This window comes from Manis pentadactyla, chromosome 5 (genome assembly GCF_030020395.1).
Source record: "Manis pentadactyla isolate mManPen7 chromosome 5, mManPen7.hap1, whole genome shotgun sequence".
In the NCBI taxonomy this organism is placed as follows: domain Eukaryota; kingdom Metazoa; phylum Chordata; class Mammalia; order Pholidota; family Manidae; genus Manis; species Manis pentadactyla.
In genome coordinates this window covers 39,839,352-39,860,046 of record NC_080023.1, presented here as the reverse complement: position 1 = coordinate 39,860,046, position 20,695 = coordinate 39,839,352, and the positions used below count along the sequence as shown (strand labels likewise).

The 20,695-nt window shown below is 36.2% G+C and overlaps 1 protein-coding gene across 4 annotated transcripts in view; it reads right to left on the bottom strand.

Annotated features, from left to right (window-relative positions):
• ATP10D (ATPase phospholipid transporting 10D (putative)) overlaps positions 1-20,695 on the bottom strand; it is a 118,655-nt gene that overhangs the window by 49,922 nt on the left and 48,038 nt on the right. For 3 of the 4 annotated variants that reach the window (XM_036892582.2, XM_036892584.2, XM_036892583.2), the window contains 6 exons: positions 15,473-15,677; positions 13,396-13,481; positions 8,701-8,807; positions 8,276-8,407; positions 7,743-7,870; positions 7,369-7,621 (listed from right to left, as the gene is read on the bottom strand). In XM_036892582.2, the coding sequence (XP_036748477.2) occupies positions 7,369-7,621; positions 7,743-7,870; positions 8,276-8,407; positions 8,701-8,807; positions 13,396-13,481; positions 15,473-15,677 (911 nt within the window). Of the gene's footprint in view, positions 1-7,368; positions 7,622-7,742; positions 7,871-8,275; positions 8,408-8,700; positions 8,808-13,395; positions 13,482-14,497; positions 14,582-15,472; positions 15,678-20,695 lie in introns of those variants that run through there. The other variant, XM_036892585.2, reaches the window with a different exon arrangement.

The window sequence follows — 20,695 nt, the reverse complement described above, 5'->3', positions numbered from 1 at the left end:
TCTGCTGACCTGTTCATTTTCTTGTCCCTCCGTCTTCCACACTTTCACTAAAATCCAGCCTCACTAGTCTTCTTCCTTTACTTTGAAAATTGCCAAGCTCATTCAGCTTGAGGGCCTCTATACTAGCTGCTTCTTTTGCCCCTGAACTTCAAATTTATTTTATTCAGATCTAAGTTGTAACCCCTAGAGAGGCTTTGCCTGACTATCCAATCCAAAGTAGCCTGCCAGTCATTCTATATCATATCACCCCATTTTAACTCTCTGCAAAGCAATTCTCATTATTTAATATTTTTCTTGAATTGAAAATTAATTTATTTGTTGTCTATTTTCTCCAATAGAAGCTCTTTGAGAGCAGGGACCTTTTCTGTCTTGTTTATCATGATGCCCAGCATCAGGAAAACAGGGTAGACAATCAATTAAATGTTTTTTGGATTGCTAGTTGTCCATGTTCAGACTAAGTCTAGCTACTGAATAAAGTGTGGCTTTTGGCAAGGTAATTTATAAAATGAAGAATATTTGCATACCCTGTTTATTTGAATAGTTTTGTCTGTATTTTTTAAGGACAAGGAGAGGCCAAGAAGCAATGTGGAGATCCTGAGTTCTAGACCCCACTCTTCCAATGACCAAGGGGCTTCCAGTGAATCACTTTCTCTTTCTGGGCCTGTTTTCTTATTGAGGAATAAACAATTTGGATTCCATGACTTCAAGATCCTTTCCAGTTCTGCAGTTCTGCAAGCTTCATTATATTCTTTGCCTAAATAATACAGAATGCTTCCCTGTATGACCTTGGAACTTCAAAAAGCCCATCCACTTACTGTGCCCCAAACATTCAGAAGTTCTCTATTCTCACTGTGCCCTTGCTCAGAATATCCATTCTCTTTCTTTCTACATACATAAATCCTGAACATCTGTAAAGGCTTATTTCAAACGTCAGTTCCTCAATAACGACCTCTGTAACTGTACTAGCTCTCATTCATTGGGCCTTTATAGCTTCTCCACTGAATGGTACTATGTGCCAGGCATTTGTCTCCTTTAATCCCTATAACAACCCTCTGAGGTAGATACTATTGATACCTCCATGTTAGAAATAAAGAAATCAAAATTAAGTAATTTTCCCTATCTCACAAAAGTGATACATGTCCAGTTCTATAAACTGCATAGTCACTGCTCTGAGTCTTCTTGTTATACTGTTTCTAAATAGAGACTTATATGTTAGCATGTATTATTCCTTAACATTCTACATGGTTAATGTCCTCTGATTTCAATGAGTCCATGTTTTATAGTTTAATTAATATTTATTAATTCAATAGTGAACGAATGTATGAATACACATGAAATATCCCTAGTGGAAGGTAAGGTTGTATGGTATAGATGTATAGATTTAACATTTACTGAGTACCTCCTTTTCACTGAGCACATAGCTAGGTCCTTTATATAAACATTTATAACTACATATTCCCTTTTCATTTGAAAAATAATGCTGTCAGGTAGGAACTACCACTGCTCCACTTTGCAGCTGAAGAGACTAAGATCCAGAGAGACTAATTATTTTGACCACTGTAATCGCTAGTTGGGGATAGAGATGGGATTTGGATTTAGGTCTTCCTGACTCCAAAGCCAGGACAGGTATCCACTGCGTTGTATCTCCTTAGCACTTACATATATAATTGGTTAGCTCAGTGATTCTCAACAAGGGTTAAATTTGTCACCCAGCAAACATTTGGCAATGCACATACACACTTTTGGTTACTACAACTGGGGGATGAGGACTACTGGTGTTCAGTAGGCAGACACCAGAGAGGCTTTTAAACATTTTATGATACACAGGAGAGCTCCACATGACAAAGAATAATCCAGCCCAAAATGACAATAGTGCTGAGGTGGATAAATACTTGAGCAGCTAAAGAAATGTATTGATGAGGTGATACCATTTTTTAAGTAAATAACTAAAGTACTATAAAACATTTATAAACATAAAGGCTATACTTCAGGAACTTCTCTCGGCCATCATTAGGGAAATCAGTCATCATGCAACTGTGTAATTAGTATAATGCTAGATAGCTCAGCTCTTATTGTACGACAAATTTGCTCAATTAATTAGCACTGCAAGAGTGGCATCATGAAGACACAGAGTAACCTTTCAATCATTTTGTGGAAAGCTATGAGGAAGTAAACAGACCAGTAAAGTTACAATGTGAATCAGAAACAAAGCTACTGGAGCAACACTTTTAGACTCTGAAAATTTTTCAAAAATTGGGTATGAGAAACAAAGGCTTATTATCATACTGATAAAATCTATCCAAATAATCAAGATGACTACTCAGATGTCTCTTACAGTAGGGCCTAATTAGTTCCATGAATGCCTCAAAGTGGGGCAGGAATTCTAATGTTCCAACTCATAATGGGACAATACAAAGTCTGTAGTCTTCCTTTGTCTCAAAGTTAGGTATTAGGTTAGCTACGTCATGTTTCTTTCTTATTTAATCTCTCATCCATCTGCTTTTCCGATTCTCCTCTTCAAATATCCAATAACCTCTTCATGGCCTATTACTTACATTTATTTGATATTTGGAAGAAGTGTGAGTGAGGCTATGAAACACAGTTTATCACACTCTTCAGTGTGCTCTCCAAAGGGCCAAAAATAAGGTGAACAGCACAACGCACTCAGTGAATTTCTTCCAGCTCTATCATCTGCATATCTGCCATTTTGCTATGAACTAATCCCCCAAACATTTCCAGCATTCCAACTTTCACCTGCTCGTAAACAGCACACTCAGCTGAGCGTCTTCCAACTGTATCACCCACGTATCCTTGATACACAAATCTAATCTAAACTAATTCCCCACATATTTCCAGCATCCCAAGATTTTCTTGTCCAATATTGTCCACGGCCCCAGACTTTGATAAGTGCAACTTAACCAAAAACTGACTGAAAATCAAAACAATATGGAACAAGAACACTGCCTTCAATCTTGTAATACTTAAGGTATTTTTATGTTTCCATGTCTGTCTCCCATATTGGACCATAAATTCCCCAAAGGCAACTAATTATTTCTTATTATGCCAACAATAATAGTAGCCAATACTTACAAGAGAACTTACTTTGTGCCATGCTCTAAATGCCTTTTTGCAAATTATCTTTTCTTATCCAATGAAGTAGATACTATAATTGATCTTTGTTACTGAGGCTCAGAGAATTAGATAAACTTGTCCAGGGTCATAGGGTTTGTAGGGACTGAAGATGTGAATCAGAACCAGGAGGCCTGACTCCAAAATCCTTGTTGGTGGAAACTCCTAAAAGCTGCCACCATGTACATGCATTCATAAACTGCATCCTAAAGGCACTCACCAGAGAAACCCAAGTGAGGCACTTCGACCAAATCCCAGAATAGTGCCCCTCAGAATTCCTAAGGTCACTCAAAAAAGGGAAGTCTGAGAAACTGTCAAATCTAGAGGAACCTAAATAATAACTATATATTATGTGGTCTCCTGGGACAGGACAAGAATGTTACATAAAAATTAAGGAAATCTGAATAAAATATGGATTTCAGTTAATAATGATGTCTCAATATTGGTTCATTACTTCTGGCAAAGGTATCATAAGGCTAATATGAAATGTTAACAACAGGGGAAACTGGGCAGGGGCCATATTGGAACCCTCAGTAGTATCTTTGTAATTTTTCTGTAAATCTAAAACTATTCTAAACTAAAAAGCATATTCAAAAAGTCATTCTCTTTCCATATTTTAAAGGTGTGTCTTAAAAAATTTTAATATGCATATAAATCCCTTGGGAAGATACTGTTAAATTAAGATTTTGATTGAAGCTTTATAAAGCGAGGCCTGAGATTCTGCATTTTACTACACACCCAGCTGTTGTAGATGCTGCTTAATTCATGGACCAGATTTCTCACTTGCAAGGTTTTAAAACAAAATGGTGTTGGCCAATGTGTTTAAATTCACTTGCATATGTATAAGGGACTGTTTCCTAGCAGCAATACTCTTTGTAGAAATATCTCCCAGGTAATGCTTTTGCCAGAAAATCCTGAGGGCTTAACTAGTTTTCATTTCAGTGAAGATAATATATCCCAGAGTGAAGTTCTGGGGAGTAGTGCCATTCTCCCCTTCAGCATTAAAAAATTGCATGTGTATGTGCACATGCTTGTTTTTAAACCATTACAGCAAAGAGACCAAGACTTCTGCGTGTGTCTATAGTAGAGAGGTGTTCACAGTCCAAGTCAGCACCTCCTAGAAGTAGTGCAACACCCTGGGGTTCACAAACAGGTATCTTTTCAATTACAGTTCAGTCAGGATATGATTCTTAGTTGCTGGGTATCTTCTCTGCATGAGGGGCCACAGAAGAGTAGTCACTGGGCCGGAGTCTGAAAGCTCAGGGACTGTGGTGAGAGGGGGCTGTACAAACCCTCTTAAATGCTACAAACACGAAAAATCCCATCATCATATATTTTGTGAAACATTACTGTAGAAGACATTCCTAGAAAATAGGAGTCTATACTCAAATGATTTTGGAAAATACTGATCTCAAAAATGGGAGTGGAGGTTTAGCTTCAGGGATGTTCACTGCAGCATTTTTAACAGCAATAACTGTGACAACCTGAACTGATGGTGGATTGGTTATGTAAATGTTGGCAATTACTACAATACAGTATAGCATTAACACTAGAAGAATAGGGAGAGAATGGAGGGGCAGTCATGATGAAGTCTTAAGAAATGATTACTAAAGTAAAAGCACAACACGATGCCATTTTTATTTAAAAAGCAAATATATTAATGTGTATGGGAAAAAAGATTCAGAAGAAATGCACTAAAATGTTAACAGCGGTCCTTTTAAGTTTTCCTTTTTTGGCCTACCTGACATTTTCTATACTATCACTTTTGTAACAAAATAAAATAAAGAAGATGAAACAATCCAAAATATCATACCCAACATGCTATTTTTTTTACATTTGTATGGGGATTATGTATCAACACTCAACATTATAATCCCTTACACTCACAGGTAACAGCAAAAGCTGGCTTAAAAATGTCTGTACCTAGGAGAAAATACATTTTAAAATTTTGGGCAAGGTAGGTGTCTAAGTGTAATACTCCCAGCAGAAACCATAATATTCATAATCTTGTTAATATTCTTAAAAATTGACAAGACTTATTTAATATAAATATAAAGCTTCTGACAAGCAAAAATACTCTAAGCAAAGTTTAGAGACTGTGGTAGGACAGAATTCTAAGATGGCCCCCAAGATTCCTGGTCCCCCCACTGGTGTACACATCTCATTAGTATGATGGGATTGCACTCCTGTGATTAAATCATATCATACGGCAAAGGCATATTTTGCTGATGGAATCAAGCCCCTTGCCAGCTGAATCTGAGTTAATCTGAAAGAAGACTGTCCTACGTAGATCTGACCTCATCAAGATTTCCCTAAAGTCAGAGAGATGCAAAGCTAGAAATTCTGCTGCTGGCCTTGAAGAAGCTAACTGCCGACGCTGGGGAGCGTTCATGTGGCAAGAAATGGTGTGCTGTCTCTAAGAGCTCATAAATGGTCCCAGGCTGACAGCCAGCAAGAAAGCAGGATTTCAGGCCTACAACTTCGAGTCTCTGAATTCTACCAAAACCAAGGGAACTAAGAAAAGGGTCCTGTACTAAGATAAGATCACAATCCCAGAGACACCTAGATTTTAGCCTCGTAAGAGACCCTGAGGGAGGGCACAGTTATCCTGCACCCAGATTCCTGACCCACTGAGGTCGTGAGATAGTTCATTTGTGTTGCTGAAAGCCACTACATTTGTGGTGATTTGTCATGCAGCAAGAGAAAACTAACACAGTGATAAACGATAAACCAGAAAAATATTTGCCACATACAGAAGAAAAGGATATCAGGGTTGATACTCAAATTATTTAACAACTGGTTCAAAACAAGTGCACAAATAAAATCGGTGCTGGCCACAGACACCCTAGACTGGGGCATACAAGCTGAACATCAAGCCTGCCTTAATAGGTAAAACCCTCCCACAGATTACTAAGATTAATAAAAAACTTATTTGTAAACAGGAAAAGGACACATCACTTTACCAAGGAAGTTCAAATGGCTAATAAACATATGAAAAGTGAAACATCTCATTACTAATAAGACAGATTAAGACAATGAAATGCTAACTGTGTCTACAAAAAATCAATCAGATTAAAAAGAGTAACTTTATCCCATTATGGCTGGGTGAGAGGAATGGGTATTTTTCTGGATTGTGGGAATGTAAATTAGCACAATATTTTTGAGGTAAATTTTGTAGGAGCTATACAAATTTTATATGTGCATTTTTCTGGATCCAGCAATACCACTTCTAGAAATGTACCATGTATATGTACAAAAAAGCATATTGTATAGATGAATTTTCTTTTATTTTATATATCATAATTTTTAATCTTGTCTATCTTCTTCCCTTACACTATAAGCTTCATGAGATCAGGGACGTTTGTCACATATTAAGAGCAAAAAAGTATTTGTTGAATGAGTATGTGTGTTAATTGCAAGTAGTGTTTAATAGCCCACTCAACCTGGCCACATACAATGTAATACCATGCACTTAATGTTAAACTATGAACTGACTTGGAAGAAAGATATTGTAGAATAAAAGAAGCAAATTGCAAAACAATATTATAACATGTCCTAACTTATAAAAGGCAAAATGTGTAAATATAGATTTTACATATGGAGGAATATGCATAAAGAAATGGATGGTTATATTGTCACCAAATTGTTTGTGGTGGTTAACTTCTAGAGAGTAAGGCTATTAATTTGTTTAATATGCTTCTCAGAATTATTTTCATAGGAGTACACATTACTTTTATAAATAATAAAGTTAATGAAGTTTAATCCTTTAAAGAAAACTTGCAATTTGTATAGTTACTTCCTTAGCTTCAGAAATTCAGCTCATTTTATTTATTTTTCAATTAAGTGTTTGTAATCCAAGACTCAATGGATACCCATGAGCTGAAAGAATGATGAGGTTATGGGGAGGCTGTAGTCCCTTTGGAATTATTTTCAAAGTACTTCTTAGGTAGATGGTACATAGTTTCATAAGATTCTCAAAAATATAATGCAGTATCATTGCCACTATACCCAACTCCCAACCTTCTACCACACTGGTAATTTACTTTCCTTCTCAAGAAATCATCCAGTAGACTCCTTAACTTTGACTTACTAACTTTTGAGGGAACACCAATGACACTTAATGTCTGTTTGGATGAGTTAAGCAGCCAATGCTTAATAAAGTACTTCTATGCCAGAATTATCAAATCATATTTGTGTAAAAAAGACCAATCTTAAGGTTGACAGAAACCTAACACTCACCATTCTCTTCATGGCAGTAATCAAAGCCTGCCACACTACATCTTCGAAAAACCATCTTATTCTCAGTGAGGGTTCCTGTCTTATCAGAAAAGAGGTACTGAATCTGTCCAAGATCCTCGGCGATGTTCAGGGCTCGGCACTGAACAGTAGAATCCATTTTCTCATTGTAGAAATCCACGTCACTTTGAATAAAATATATTTGTCCAAGCTTCACAATTTCAATGGAAACATAGAGAGAAATGGGAATCAAGACCTAAGAAGAACCAAACAATTTTTAAAAATGTTAAAGGGGGAAAAGAAAGGATGAGATACTGAATATAGCTAGATAAGAAGCAGAAGTCTTAAAATTCTATGAAAAGCTTGATAGAAATTACCTGTAACAAAATAATCATGGTCCAAAACATATAGAATCCTGCCAACATTGGTGATATGACATGTCCATCAGGCTCAGGGATATTAAAGAAGAGTATATTTTCATATCTACTCAACCAGATTCCATGACCTTTCAAAAAACACAGACATCAAAAGGATGCTACATATATATTATACATTATATAAATATAGAATCCTATTCCTAAAAGGGATGAGGTATTTCTTCTGGTTGAACACCAATTGTTTGTTTTGGGAAACAAATGCAAATTCAAAAGGCTACAAAGTCTGTCTCCCTCTCTTTAAATCTGCTCCCCGGTCCCTTCTGTACTGGGGCCAGATGTAACTGGATATAATCAACATACTGCTTTTAGGGCAGAGAATGAGAGAGAAAAAGATGTGAGGAATGCATTTTGGCAAATAAAACCTCCCTTACATAAATCAAACATTCATAAATATCATTTTGAAAATAAAATACTTTTAAATGAATAAAATATCTTGATGAAACAATGTCAGCAAAGAGTCCACTTTTACCTACCCAGTGCACCAGTGAAACACATCAAAACCAAAAGTAGGACACACCAGAGGACATCTGTATTTGCTCTTCTTTCTAATTTGCTGCGCTTGTACCTCGGACCACTGTTGTTCAGCATTGCCTTGGTTTCATGGCCTACATAGGTAACACAACGTGTCAGAAAATGTGTAGATGAAAGCCAGGTGGGACGTGTCATACTTTAAAATCTCTCTGGCAGACAGTTTAATAAAGAGTAGTTACATAATGTCTTGTGAATTTAATTTGCTTTTGTGATCCATTAGAAAAAAAAACAACAGACCAATGATGAACTTTATCAAGACACAATTTCTGTTCTGCTTTTGTTGACTGCATTTGGAGTAAGTGGAAAATGTTAATTGGTAGAAAAGCAGAGAGGAGGCAATGGTAAAAAGTGAGAAGTGTAACCAAACCTGCATAAACCACAATGCCCACAACGGCCTCTGTGTTCCTGACGGTGCACCCTCTGAGCAGTACATTTTCTTTACTGAGACCCACGCGTTCTTTGTTGGAATGTTCTCTGCAAGAAAGACAGCATATTATTTGTAAATAGCAAAAGTGTGGGTGTAAAAATAAAAATCATAGTTTTTTACATTGTCTTGACTGGAGTACTAATTTTGGCTGTTTACTGGGAAGGTTTCAAATCTCTGGCCCATTTGCTTTTCTTATTTCAGTTACCTGCTTTGGCTGGGAAAACAATGCAAAAAGTTTCTAAGTGCCACTGTTTTCTATTATTCATTGTTGCCAACTTCTAGTACTATAAATAAAACTATAAATAAAAATTCAAAAATATTCCAAATAAGGAACCTATTTCTCTAGTACAAACTGTGTTTTAGGGTAACTTAATAGCTGATGAGGGAAAAGTTCTTGACAGAATTAGAAAATTAAGGATTACTCAAGGTAATAACAATCACTAGCTTCCCAAATCTTTAGGTAAAAGGCTGATAGAGAACTTTATAAAGGATAAGGCTGACAACACCAATCTTAACCAAACTACCAACGGGACACGGGGACATCACAGGCTTCTGGATATTATGGAATAGGGAGTGGCTGTCTCCACAGAATCTAAACAAGTCTCTATAAGGGCAAATCCACCTGGGGTCTGTGGTGTTAGGGGAATCTGTGAAGCCTTTGAAATCATGTGCAATATTTCCTGCATGTGTGTGTGTATGTATGTGCATATACACATTTGTCACTTTCTAGGGAGAGAAACCGTTTCTTTCATGAGATTCTGAAATTGCCCCTTGGACAGTTTATAAGAAATAAGAAGGTCAGAGACACATGTTCATCACCACTGTGAGAATGAAGTTAGCCAAATCCAAAATATTGAAAACTTAGCAGGCAAAATGACCTGGTTTATTCAACAACTGAATAGCATGGAGGTAAAAATAGAGGCAGGCATTGATCTAATTCTACTCACTAGAAAATTAAGTCAGATTATTTACATTTCCATGTAGAATTCTCAGGCAACCACCACATAATCCTCATCAACAATGCATTTGTTATTCCTAGAACCATTATAGGAATAGATTCAACATATGAAAGCATCATTTCCAAAATTCTTTAGTAAGTATTAATTCCCTGGGATCCTTATTTTTCATCATTATATCACTCTAAGTTACCATAATTAGATCAAAGACCAGTTTCTACCTTGACTGCACCCGCCCCAAATACTAAACATGTCCTGTACTTGATTGTTGTATGGTATCTGGCACTCCTGGCCTGGGTCCTTTGGGTTTTATAAGAAGCACTGACTGGCAACACAGAGCTCTCACCCACTCAAGATCCTATATAACACTGACTGTGTCCAGCACTCCCACCCAGATGCTGAGGATAGAAAGCAGACAGGTTTGGCTCCTGGGGTCTAAGAGGAGGTGACTGACATAGAAAATGTAAGTATAATAAACTATTACAGATATCATGATAGAAATCTGATATTCTGCCTACAGTGTGGGCACAAATAGGGAGGAAGTCAGTTCTACCTGAGAGTAAGAATGTCGGAGAAAGCATCATATAGAGAATGAGCTTGATCATTTCAATTTTTGTTGATTTTAAGAAAACAGATTGCAAAGCAGGAAAAAGGATAAGGAGTTAGTTTAGTGGGTAAAAATAATCCCACAGGAAACCACTCTATCTTCCTGGGCTGATTATCTCATTAAACGCTTCCCTGAAAATTGCTGAAGCCAGCTCTCAATACAGGCGTTAACGAAGCCAGCTCAGGGAAGTCCGATCACTGAGGAGAGAACCTGAGGGGAGAGAACATGGAGAATACATCCTGTCCCAGTGGGGCCCCCCCCACCACCACAACTAGGCCAGGAAACACATTCATCACCCCTCAATGCTTCCTCATGCCTCTTTGTAGTCCATCCTTCCTACTCTCGCATCCCAGGTACCCACTAATTTGCTTTCTCTTACTATCAATTAGCTTTCATTTTCAAGAGACTAAATAACTCCAGTTGTATATATTCTTTTTTGCCGGCTTTTTTCACTCGACATGGTTATTTAGAGATATACCCATGTTGTTGCCTGTATCACTCATGAGTTCCTTTTTGCTGCTGAGAAGAATTCCATTGTATATATATACAATTAGTTTATCCATTCACTTGGTGGACATTTTAGTTGTTTCCAGTCTTTGGCTATTACAAATAAAGGTGCTATGAATATTTGTGTACCGGTTACTGTATGGACTAATGTTTCCTCTTCTCTTGGGTAACTACCTAGGAGTGGAATAGCCCGATCATATGGTGGGCATATGTTTAACTTTTTAAGAAACTTCCAAACTATTTTCCAAAGTGGCTGTGCCATTTTATATTCCAGTAAGCAGTATTTAAGTGTTCCATTTCCTCTACATCCTCAGTTGTAGCTCTGTGGTTTTAACTTGCATCTTTCCGTACAGGTATTTGTCATCCATATATCTTGTTTGGTGAAGTGTCTGCCCAAATGTTTTTGACCATTTAAAAAACTGCATTTTTTTTTTTTATTACTGAGTTTTGAGATGTCTTTATGTATTCTGAACACAAGTCCTCTATCAGATACATAGATCCAAGGTACCAAAGATTTTCCTTGTCTTCTTCCAGGAATTTTAGGTTTACATTTAAGGATAGGATCCATTTTTCAGTTAATTTTTTTTAATGTTAAGAGGTATGGGTTAAAGTTCATTTGGAATCCAATTATTGCAGCATCATTGGTTGACAAGACTAACCTTTCTTCACTAAATTGCCTTTGTATCTTTGTCAAAAACCAGTTGTCCATAAATGTGTGGGTCACTTTCTAGATGACAATCTTTTCTATTGATGTATTCTATCTTTATGTCAGAATGACACTAGCTTAATCATTGTACCTTTATAAGAAGTCTTGAAATCAGGTGGTGTTAGCCCTCCAAATCTGTTCTTTCTTTTCCAAGTCGTTTTAGTTACTATAGGTCCTTTGAATCTCCACATAAATTTTTAGAATAAACTTGTCAATTTCTAAAAACAAAAAACAAAAAAAAAACCTTGCTGGGATTTAAACTGGGATCACACTGAATCTGGAGAAATTTACGCAATTTGGAGAAAATGTGACATATAACAATATTGAATCTTTCAACCCATGAACAATACACATCTCTCTGCTTCCTTAGATCTTCCCTGTCTCTCAGCAGTGCTCAGTGGTTTTTGGTGTGCAGGTCTTCCACATCTTTTGTCAGATTTATCCTCAAGTATTTCATTTTTTTCTGATGCTATTGGAAGTTGTCTTTTTAAAAATTTCAATATCTGCTCATTGCTAGTATATAGAAATACAATTGATTTCTGTGTTGATCTTGCTTCCTATGATATTGCTAAGCTCACTTAATTCTAGTAGCTTTTTATAGGTTTCATCAGATTTTTTACAAAAACTATTGTATCATCTGTGGACAAAAGACAGTTTTCTTTCTTATTTGTTAACTTTTATTTCCTTCTCTTGTCTGACTGTACTGTACAGCTGGAACCTCTACTACAATCCTGAACAAAAGTGTGGTGAGAGCAAATATCCATGTCTTCTTCCTGATTTTAGGGAAAAAGCATTTAAATTAGACTATACCTAATGCTTTATGCCTTATGTAGAGGAACTGGAATACAACTGTATTACTCATGGGACTATAAAATGGTACAACCACTTTGGAAAACATTTTGCTAGAATGGAAGTTAGATTTTGTCAAATGTTTTCCAACATCTATGAAATGGATCTTTTTTTTAAATTTGTTAATTATAGTTTGATAATATGGTGAACTACATTGTTGGAGTTTCAAATGTTAAATCAACCTTGCATTTTTAGGATAGGTCCCATTGGGTCATGATGTATTATATATTATTGGATTGCTTTGCTATAATTTTGCACAGAGTTTTTACATTTATATTCATGTGGGTATTGATCTTTCCCTAAGTACCTTTGTATACTTTTGGTATTACTGTAAGGGTAGAAGGGTAATTCAGGTCTCAAAAACTGAGTGGAGAGCTTTTCTCTTCTCTCTACCATTTTCTTGCAAGATTACCCCTATGAAGTATGCCTAATTGTCTCCTCTTAAAAATCAGGAAACAAAGATCAAAAAGAGTAAATACCTTGACTCAAGGCAAAAAGCATTTAAAGTGGTAGAAGCCAGGCCTGAAACTAGGTAAGACCCCAAATTCTAGCTGCCTTTGCAAAAACGAATATAGATGCCACAAGATGCCTCCAGAATGAATACTATTATGGCTTCCCACAATTTTTTTTAGACATGTTTCCAAATAATTGGATAACTTTTGCCACAGGACTGTCTACCTGACCCTATCATGTCACTTAAGTTGTCAGTTCTGCCCATACGCCTCTTTCCAAACAACGTCTTAGGCTTAATATGGAGCTTATGGTAAACATTCTTACACCACTGAAAGAGATTACAGGATTATTATAAGAACAAGGTTTTGTTGTTTTTAAAACATGAATATGTAAATATTTACCAAATTATTAAAGTAAGCCAAATTTTTAAGTGGCTAAATGTATGAACTTCAGCAATTTAAATTGTGTATGCATAAAACAAAAATTTTATCAATTTAAATATAATTGCAACACACGATTACACTCACACCTACAAAGGTAAGTCATGCATTACTCACAGGAAGCCTCGGAATCTGTTGAGGTCATTGTTTGGATTTTCACATTCTATCCTACTGGAAAATTTCTCAGGATCAACTTCAGAGTCCTAAAAATATATATATGTATGTGTATGTAAATCTTTGATATTTAAGTGTGTATCCTTTCACCAATTCTTAAAACTAAGGCATTCTTGCCACAAAACTTATATCACAAGTTGCCAAAAGAAGAAAAGTATAGGTGTAATTATGAATGAATAAATGGGATCAGATGGTCCTAGAGCATTAACAAGCATCTGCAGGTGAGGAGAATGCATCATATACTGGAATCTAAGCAGGACTCTCTGCGGAAGACAGCTTCTACTCATACAATACTTTGATCTAGAAGGCACCGAGAAGGTAAAAACACTTTTGTTGTTCTTTAACCATACAGGTAGTTTCTGAGATTAAATGTTTATGTGGGTCCTGAGCACACATGCATTTAATCCCAATCAATTTTATTAAAAAAAATTTAAAAATAAGTTGGACATTAGTATCTCACAAAATTCTCTAATGGATCAAATGATAATTTTGGAATCATTTGTGAAACCAGTAAGCAAATAATCCTGAATGGAACACAGGCTTAGACCCTATAAGGCATGGAATCATAAGAATAAGCCATATGGACTTTACCTCATTTCTTTGTTCTTATTTGGCTTTTTGGTTATTAATAAGTTCTATTGATATATCTCATAAAATATTAGTATGTATATCATAGAAAACATGGAAAATGTCAGCTATATGATCTATGATTTGATTTGCTATTATTTTTGTGGTTGTTTTGATGTACTAGAATCTATATTATGCACTCTAACTATATTAACTAATTTTTTCTTTACGCACTATGAGGTAGGTACTATGCTTAGGTCTAATTAATGGTTAAAGAAATACACCTGAAGAGGATCAGTAATTTACTAAAAGTCTCAACAAGAAGGTGTTTAGAAACAGGATCATAATCCAGGTCATGGGATTTTGGAGTGCTTACCCTTAATTGAACCCAAAGTGTGCTGATTAATCCAATGGTATCACCCTCTAAGTAGGAATTTAGTGGCATGCAATAGAATTCCAAGTTGTATAAGATTTTTACCAATGTCATAGGCCCAGGAAGGCTTTCAAAAGTGACAATGGCAAGCTGAGAGGCATATCAATCCCAAAGGATCAAAATGAAATCCACAGATAGAGAGATGGGTCCAATGTGACATCAGGTGATGAAATCTAAAGATAAGGGTATTATTTGGCAAAAATATTATTTAGCTTAGAAGTACAAGAGGAAGGAAATCTGTCTTAGTAGTTCAGTTTAACTAAGAGACTATTAAATTTTGGACTATTTCATCTTAAGTATTTCCAGAGAAAGGGGAGGAAAACTGATAGGCATTATACATGATGTTTGTACATATATTACCTCATTTGTGTCTCACAGCAGTGATATGAGGGATACATCATTATTTCCATTTTTAAGATAAGGAAACTAAGGCATAAAGTGTTTAAGTTAAGTGACTTGCTGAAGTACACAGTAACTAAATTACAGGGCTGGAATTCATTCAAACCCATGTTAATATAGCTTTAAAGTTCTTGTTTCCTTCACCACAACACAGTGAACCATCAAGAAACTCTGTGGCGTGAGAAGCTACAAAAGTCTCAAAAGCCCTGGGTATATAAGTAATTATAGATTGAAGGAACAATAACTAATTTATATTCCTAGTTTCAATTAAATATAACATATAAAATCTGAACTTCGGGAAGGTAAATTACAAGGTTATTACTTCTACTGTGAAATAATTTTCCAAACTACAAAATAATTGTTAGGTTCCTTTAATTCAGTTCCAAAAAAAACAGAACTGCCAGACTGAAATGTTTGAACTCCAAAGTCATGATATCCTATTATCTATAAAACATAACAGACCTTCAGTGATAGCTGGAAATGGAGTAAACCTGGGATTTGATTTTGTAATGGTAAACATGAATTCAAAAGTCTCTTTATCTGTACATGTGAAAATGAACTCAGTCATCTTCTGAAAGGAAAATGTTAATAAGTTACCAACCGGGAACACGTTTTGTTCACCTGCTCTGCATATCCCCGAACCACCTGTCTCTGTTTTAAGTTGCTCTCTCCATCAAGACCAGAAGTCTCAATGTGACAGATCCCATCTGGATCACTGGAAAAGAGTAAGACCATATCTGCAGGAATGACCTCATTGCAGGAAAGGCGAATAAAGTCCCCTACAGTGACATCTTTCCAGCACTGGTCGACGTATTTTTTCTCCTTCCTAAAATTGAAAAAAAAAAAAAAAAAAAAGGCTTAAAGAGAATATCAAGCCAAAAACACATACAATAGATTTTCCTTTAAATTTTAATGTATAATTTAAAGCATGTTTAATGTATTAGGATGAATTTTAATCCATTTAGTGCTAAAAGAGAAGCAGGGAATTGGTAAACCCTAAACTCCACAACTTGCTTCACCTGAAAATTTAGTTACAAGGGCTGCTAAAACTATTTTTCAGCTCTTTTGTCCTGTGAGCTTTTGAACTGTTATGCAGTGTAACTCTGGAATAGAATTAAAATGAACATTTGATGGCATATATAAAGCAATTCTTGCATGCTGCCCTGTGGTCAGGCATGAAGGAGCCGAAGTGCACAAAGTCACACTCTGCTCTCAGAGCTTCCCTCTGGTGCAGAGGATGGATAATTAAAGAAAACACAAAAGACAAAAAATACCCAAACACACATTTAAAAAATCATTATACCACTATTAACATCTCTATCATTTAACAGGAATACTGGTTAAAACAGTCCTGAATCTGCTGTAGCCGATCCCTAGAAAGAAGAATGGCTAATTCAACCCTTTTCAAAATGATAGTTTTCCCATTATATATGTTCAATTCATTTTAAAGGATAGATGATGCATCATTCAAAGTTGACTCTCCTTAAATATCCTTCTTTATGTTAGTTTCCCAAACTCTTTCCTTTTTGCACCACCCAGCAGGAATTATGCTCCACAAAGCACTGTCCTTAGAGTAGGATGAAGAAATGTGTATCACAGAACACCTTATCAACTAGATAAGCAGCATTTTACATTCAATACCACCAACAAACATTGGAAAGATGTGTGCCATTCCCCTAGCGCCCCCCTAATAATCATAAAGACCTGGTATTTGTCACAAAAATACACTTACCTTAAAAGCAACAATTTGTTATTTTCAATTATGTTTATGGGGCTAAATATTTCATTGTCAAAGAAGCCTGGGAGATAATTATACTCTAAATTATGCATCAGTTTAAACAGAAGTGCCACCTTAGGCCAATACTTGTATACCTTCTGCTGTACATAATTACATCAGCTATTTTCAAGAAATATTTAGCTTAAAGCACTATCTAAGTATATTTTCAGGACACATTTTGCCCAAAGACATAATGCAGTAGGTGAATCCAACTAGAGGAAATACTTGATTACCTAAAGAGTTTGTTAGTACATGGAGAAAGGCAAATCAATGGTTTATTTTGTCTTACTGATCTGTACTGTCTTACGCTTTCTCCTAGTGTTTGTGCAACCAGTTCACTCTTTCACTGTGGGAAGTAACCAAGAGAAGATCAAAAAAGTAGTCAGGGGTCATATTTTGAAGGTTCAGTCCTACAAACCATACCTAGGAGTAGGGATTTCATTCAACAGAAAATGGAGAGTCACTAAAGATTCACAAGAAGTAGGATATGATTCTATTCCTATTTGCTAACTCCTGTGAGAGAGTAATGGGTGGACTCCTGGGTGGCAGGCTCACTAGGAATAGGAATGGTGAAGAAACCAATGGAAAATTACTGAAATACTTCAGGAGGATGAAGATGGTCAGAATTAAGGCAGTAACAACAGGTATGCATAGATTAAATCAAGACATACTTGGGTACTAGAGACTACCAAGTTTTATGACCCACTACTTGCAAAGGAGTTATCAAAGATGACACCATGGTCTCTAACTTGTATGAAGGGATGATGAATGGTGCTTTTTGCAATGTCTCAAATTTTAACAGCAACTGGTTGCAATATGGGCCAGATAATAAATTCAGTTTGGAAAGTTTTTATTTCAAGTGGGATATGAATTGAAGATGTGCAGCAATTTGAGTGTTTTGATCTGAAGAGTACAGGTATTAATTTGGAAGTCCTAGGTACATAGAAGGCAGCTGATATCACGGATTCCTTAGGGAAAGACTTCAAGGTAACAGAGAAGTGAAAGAAGACCCAAGAGGAAGTTATGTCAGAGAAATCAAGGGAGAAGGAAATTTCAGAAACAGAATAATAATAGTAAAAATTAAATAAAAGCAACAAAGGGGTCATGCCTATGGTATTTAGTTATTAGGATGTCTACTGGCCATGGTGAAAGCTGACAGCATGAAACTGTTCATGGGAAGCATGAAGAGGACAGACCTCCATGAGCCAGCAAATGATCAGAAGCTGAATAAGCACAAAGTATTATGTTTACCTATGAAAGGAATAAAGGGTGAAAGTGGCCACTGCAAGGGTAGTTAACTCAAAGGACAGAGGATGAGAGAACTGGGCATGCACATAGGATGCAGGGATGGAGCCCACAGGCAAAGGAGTAGATAGAGGATAGAATGGTGGATATTGGTTGAAGCTATGGAGAAATGAAAAGGAATGAGACTAGGAATACAGACAGGATTACTATTACAGGGAGTTACCTCTTCATCTAAGGTCACAAGAAAGTAGATGAAGATGATGTAAGAAGGAATTTGAGAAACGTAATTCATGCCTTATGGTCTCTACTTTTTCTATGAAGAAAGATAAGAGGAAATCTGCTGAGAATTTGTAAAGGTAGAGAGAGAAGACAGGCAGACTTGAATATTAGGGATAGGATTTTATTTTTCTTTCAAACATAAAAAGTAGGATTCTTCTAAAGGACAAATTAATCTTACATATAAAAAATTCAAATGAAGCCAATTTTACAATTGAATTAACTTCATTTTTCCCCATTTGGAGTACATACCAGGATTTAAAAAAATAGCCAATTTCCCCAAAAGTCTATAAACATATACTGATCTTCATTTATGCCAGTTCCATGTTGAGTGCTAAGAAAACAAAAATGAGGAAGATACAGTCACCACCCTGTTGAAGTTATGGTCGAAATTTGAAAAAGAAAAACTAATTTCCTAAGACAGAGGTATGCACAAGCTACTATTGAAGCAAAGAGCTGGGCATTTAGCCTTGGAGGAGTGAGTCTTGGTGGATGATCGGGGTGAATCAGGTGAAGAGAGGACAGTATATCAGATTACTTGGACTGAGAGAAGAGGCCAAAGACACAGAGCATGAGAGAGTGCAGTGTGTGCAAGCAGCTACAGGCAAGGACTATGCTCACCGCCACATTCAACTGGCATTGAAAATTTATCATGTGATAGTCTCAAAATGAGGCTGTATTTCCTTCCCTCGTATAGAATTCTAATTAGGAAGAGGACTCTTTTCCCACAGCCTAAACGCACAACTAGAATTTTTTACATTTACTTGGTTGCCTGTGCTTCTGTATTAGTCTTACTGGTTAGGCCACAGCTTTCACAGTCCCTCTTCCCTCATGCAAACTTCTAGACTCATTTTGCTTCTTTAAGATTTCAATACCAAACAGCTGTGCTACATAAGTATTGGGAAAAGATGGTAAGAATACACTGGACTATTAACAGTGATTCCACTAGGGTGGGAGTTGGAAGGAAGGGGAGAGGTAAGAATGAAGGATGGAAAATGTGGACTTCTACTTCTTTAACAAATTTAAAGAAAGAGTGGGATTATGAATACATTTTTCTCTTTTGATGTTTTTAGAATTTTTCAAAAAAAACACTAAATATAATTCATAATAGTCAAATAGACACAACAGCAGCTAAGTTTTATCAGCTGTTTTATAGTCATCAATTCATTTAATTTTTGTATCTTGCTATTATGAATGCACTATGGCCCCCCTTTTTCAAATGAAAAAAGATTGGCTTTGACAGGCTGAATAACTTGCTTAAGGTCACACAGCTCCTAAGTGGTCCTGGGATTTGAAACAAGGCAGGTAACTCCAGAGCCCATCTCTCAAGTAGACTTTCCTCCCACCTATGGTCACTCACCAATGGCCACCAAATAAACTGTATTAGAAGGTGAATTTCATGAACCACTGCTTTGGAAAATGTCACACATGAGGTTAATTATCTTAGAAGACCACTGTATGTGGTCTCATTTCAAGAATCATGTTAACATTAACGAGTATTCTGAAACTAACATTAACACAGTGATTTTTAAAGATCAGAAAACAATGTAAGTTCCTGGAGGTCACGCTAATTATACCTAATTTTTTGTTTAAACTTCTAAATTTCTCAGTACCTGCAAAAAAGTAAGCACTCAAATTTGTTGAATGATCAATAGTGTTACTGTCAATACACTTCTACTATTTATTTATTTTATTGAAGTATTGTTGATATACAATCTTATATTAGCTTCAAATAAACAACACAGTGGTTCAACAGTTAGCCATATTATTAAATCCTCACCCCACTAGTGCAGTTACTATCTGTCAACATAGGAAGATGTTACAGAATCATTGACTATATTCTCCATGCTATACTACTATCTCCGTGACCTATTATATTATGATTGAGAATTTTTGTGCCCCTTTATTCTCCTGCCCCTCCCCACCCACCCATCCCAACTCTTCCACCATGGTAACCACCAGTCACTTTTCAGTGTCTAAGAGTTTACTGCTGTTTTGTTCATTTTGTTTTTTGTTTTCATATTCTATACATAAGTGAAATCATATGGTATTTGTCTTTCTCCACTTGTCTTATTTCACTGAGCATAACACCCTCTGGATCCATCCACGTTGTTGCAAGTGGCAGGATTTCATTTCTTAAGGCTGAATAATATTTCACTGTGTATATGTACCATATCTTCTCTATCCATTCATCTATTGATGGACACTAAGGTTATTCCCATATTTTGGCTAGTGTAAATAATGTGGCAATAAACACAGGGGTGTGTATATCTTTTCAATTCAGGGATTTTGTTTTCTTTGGCTAAATTCTTAGAGGTAGAATTACTGGATCAGCCAGTATTTCTGTTTTTACTTCTTTGATGAATCTCCATACTGCTTTCCACACTGGCTGCACCATTCCCATCAATAGTGTAGGAGGGCTCCCTTTTCTCCATGTCCTTGCTAACACTCATTACCTCTTTTCTTTTGGATAGTGGCCATTCTAATTGGTGTGAGGTGATAGCTCATTGTAGTTTTGATTTGCATTTCCCTGATGATTAGTGATG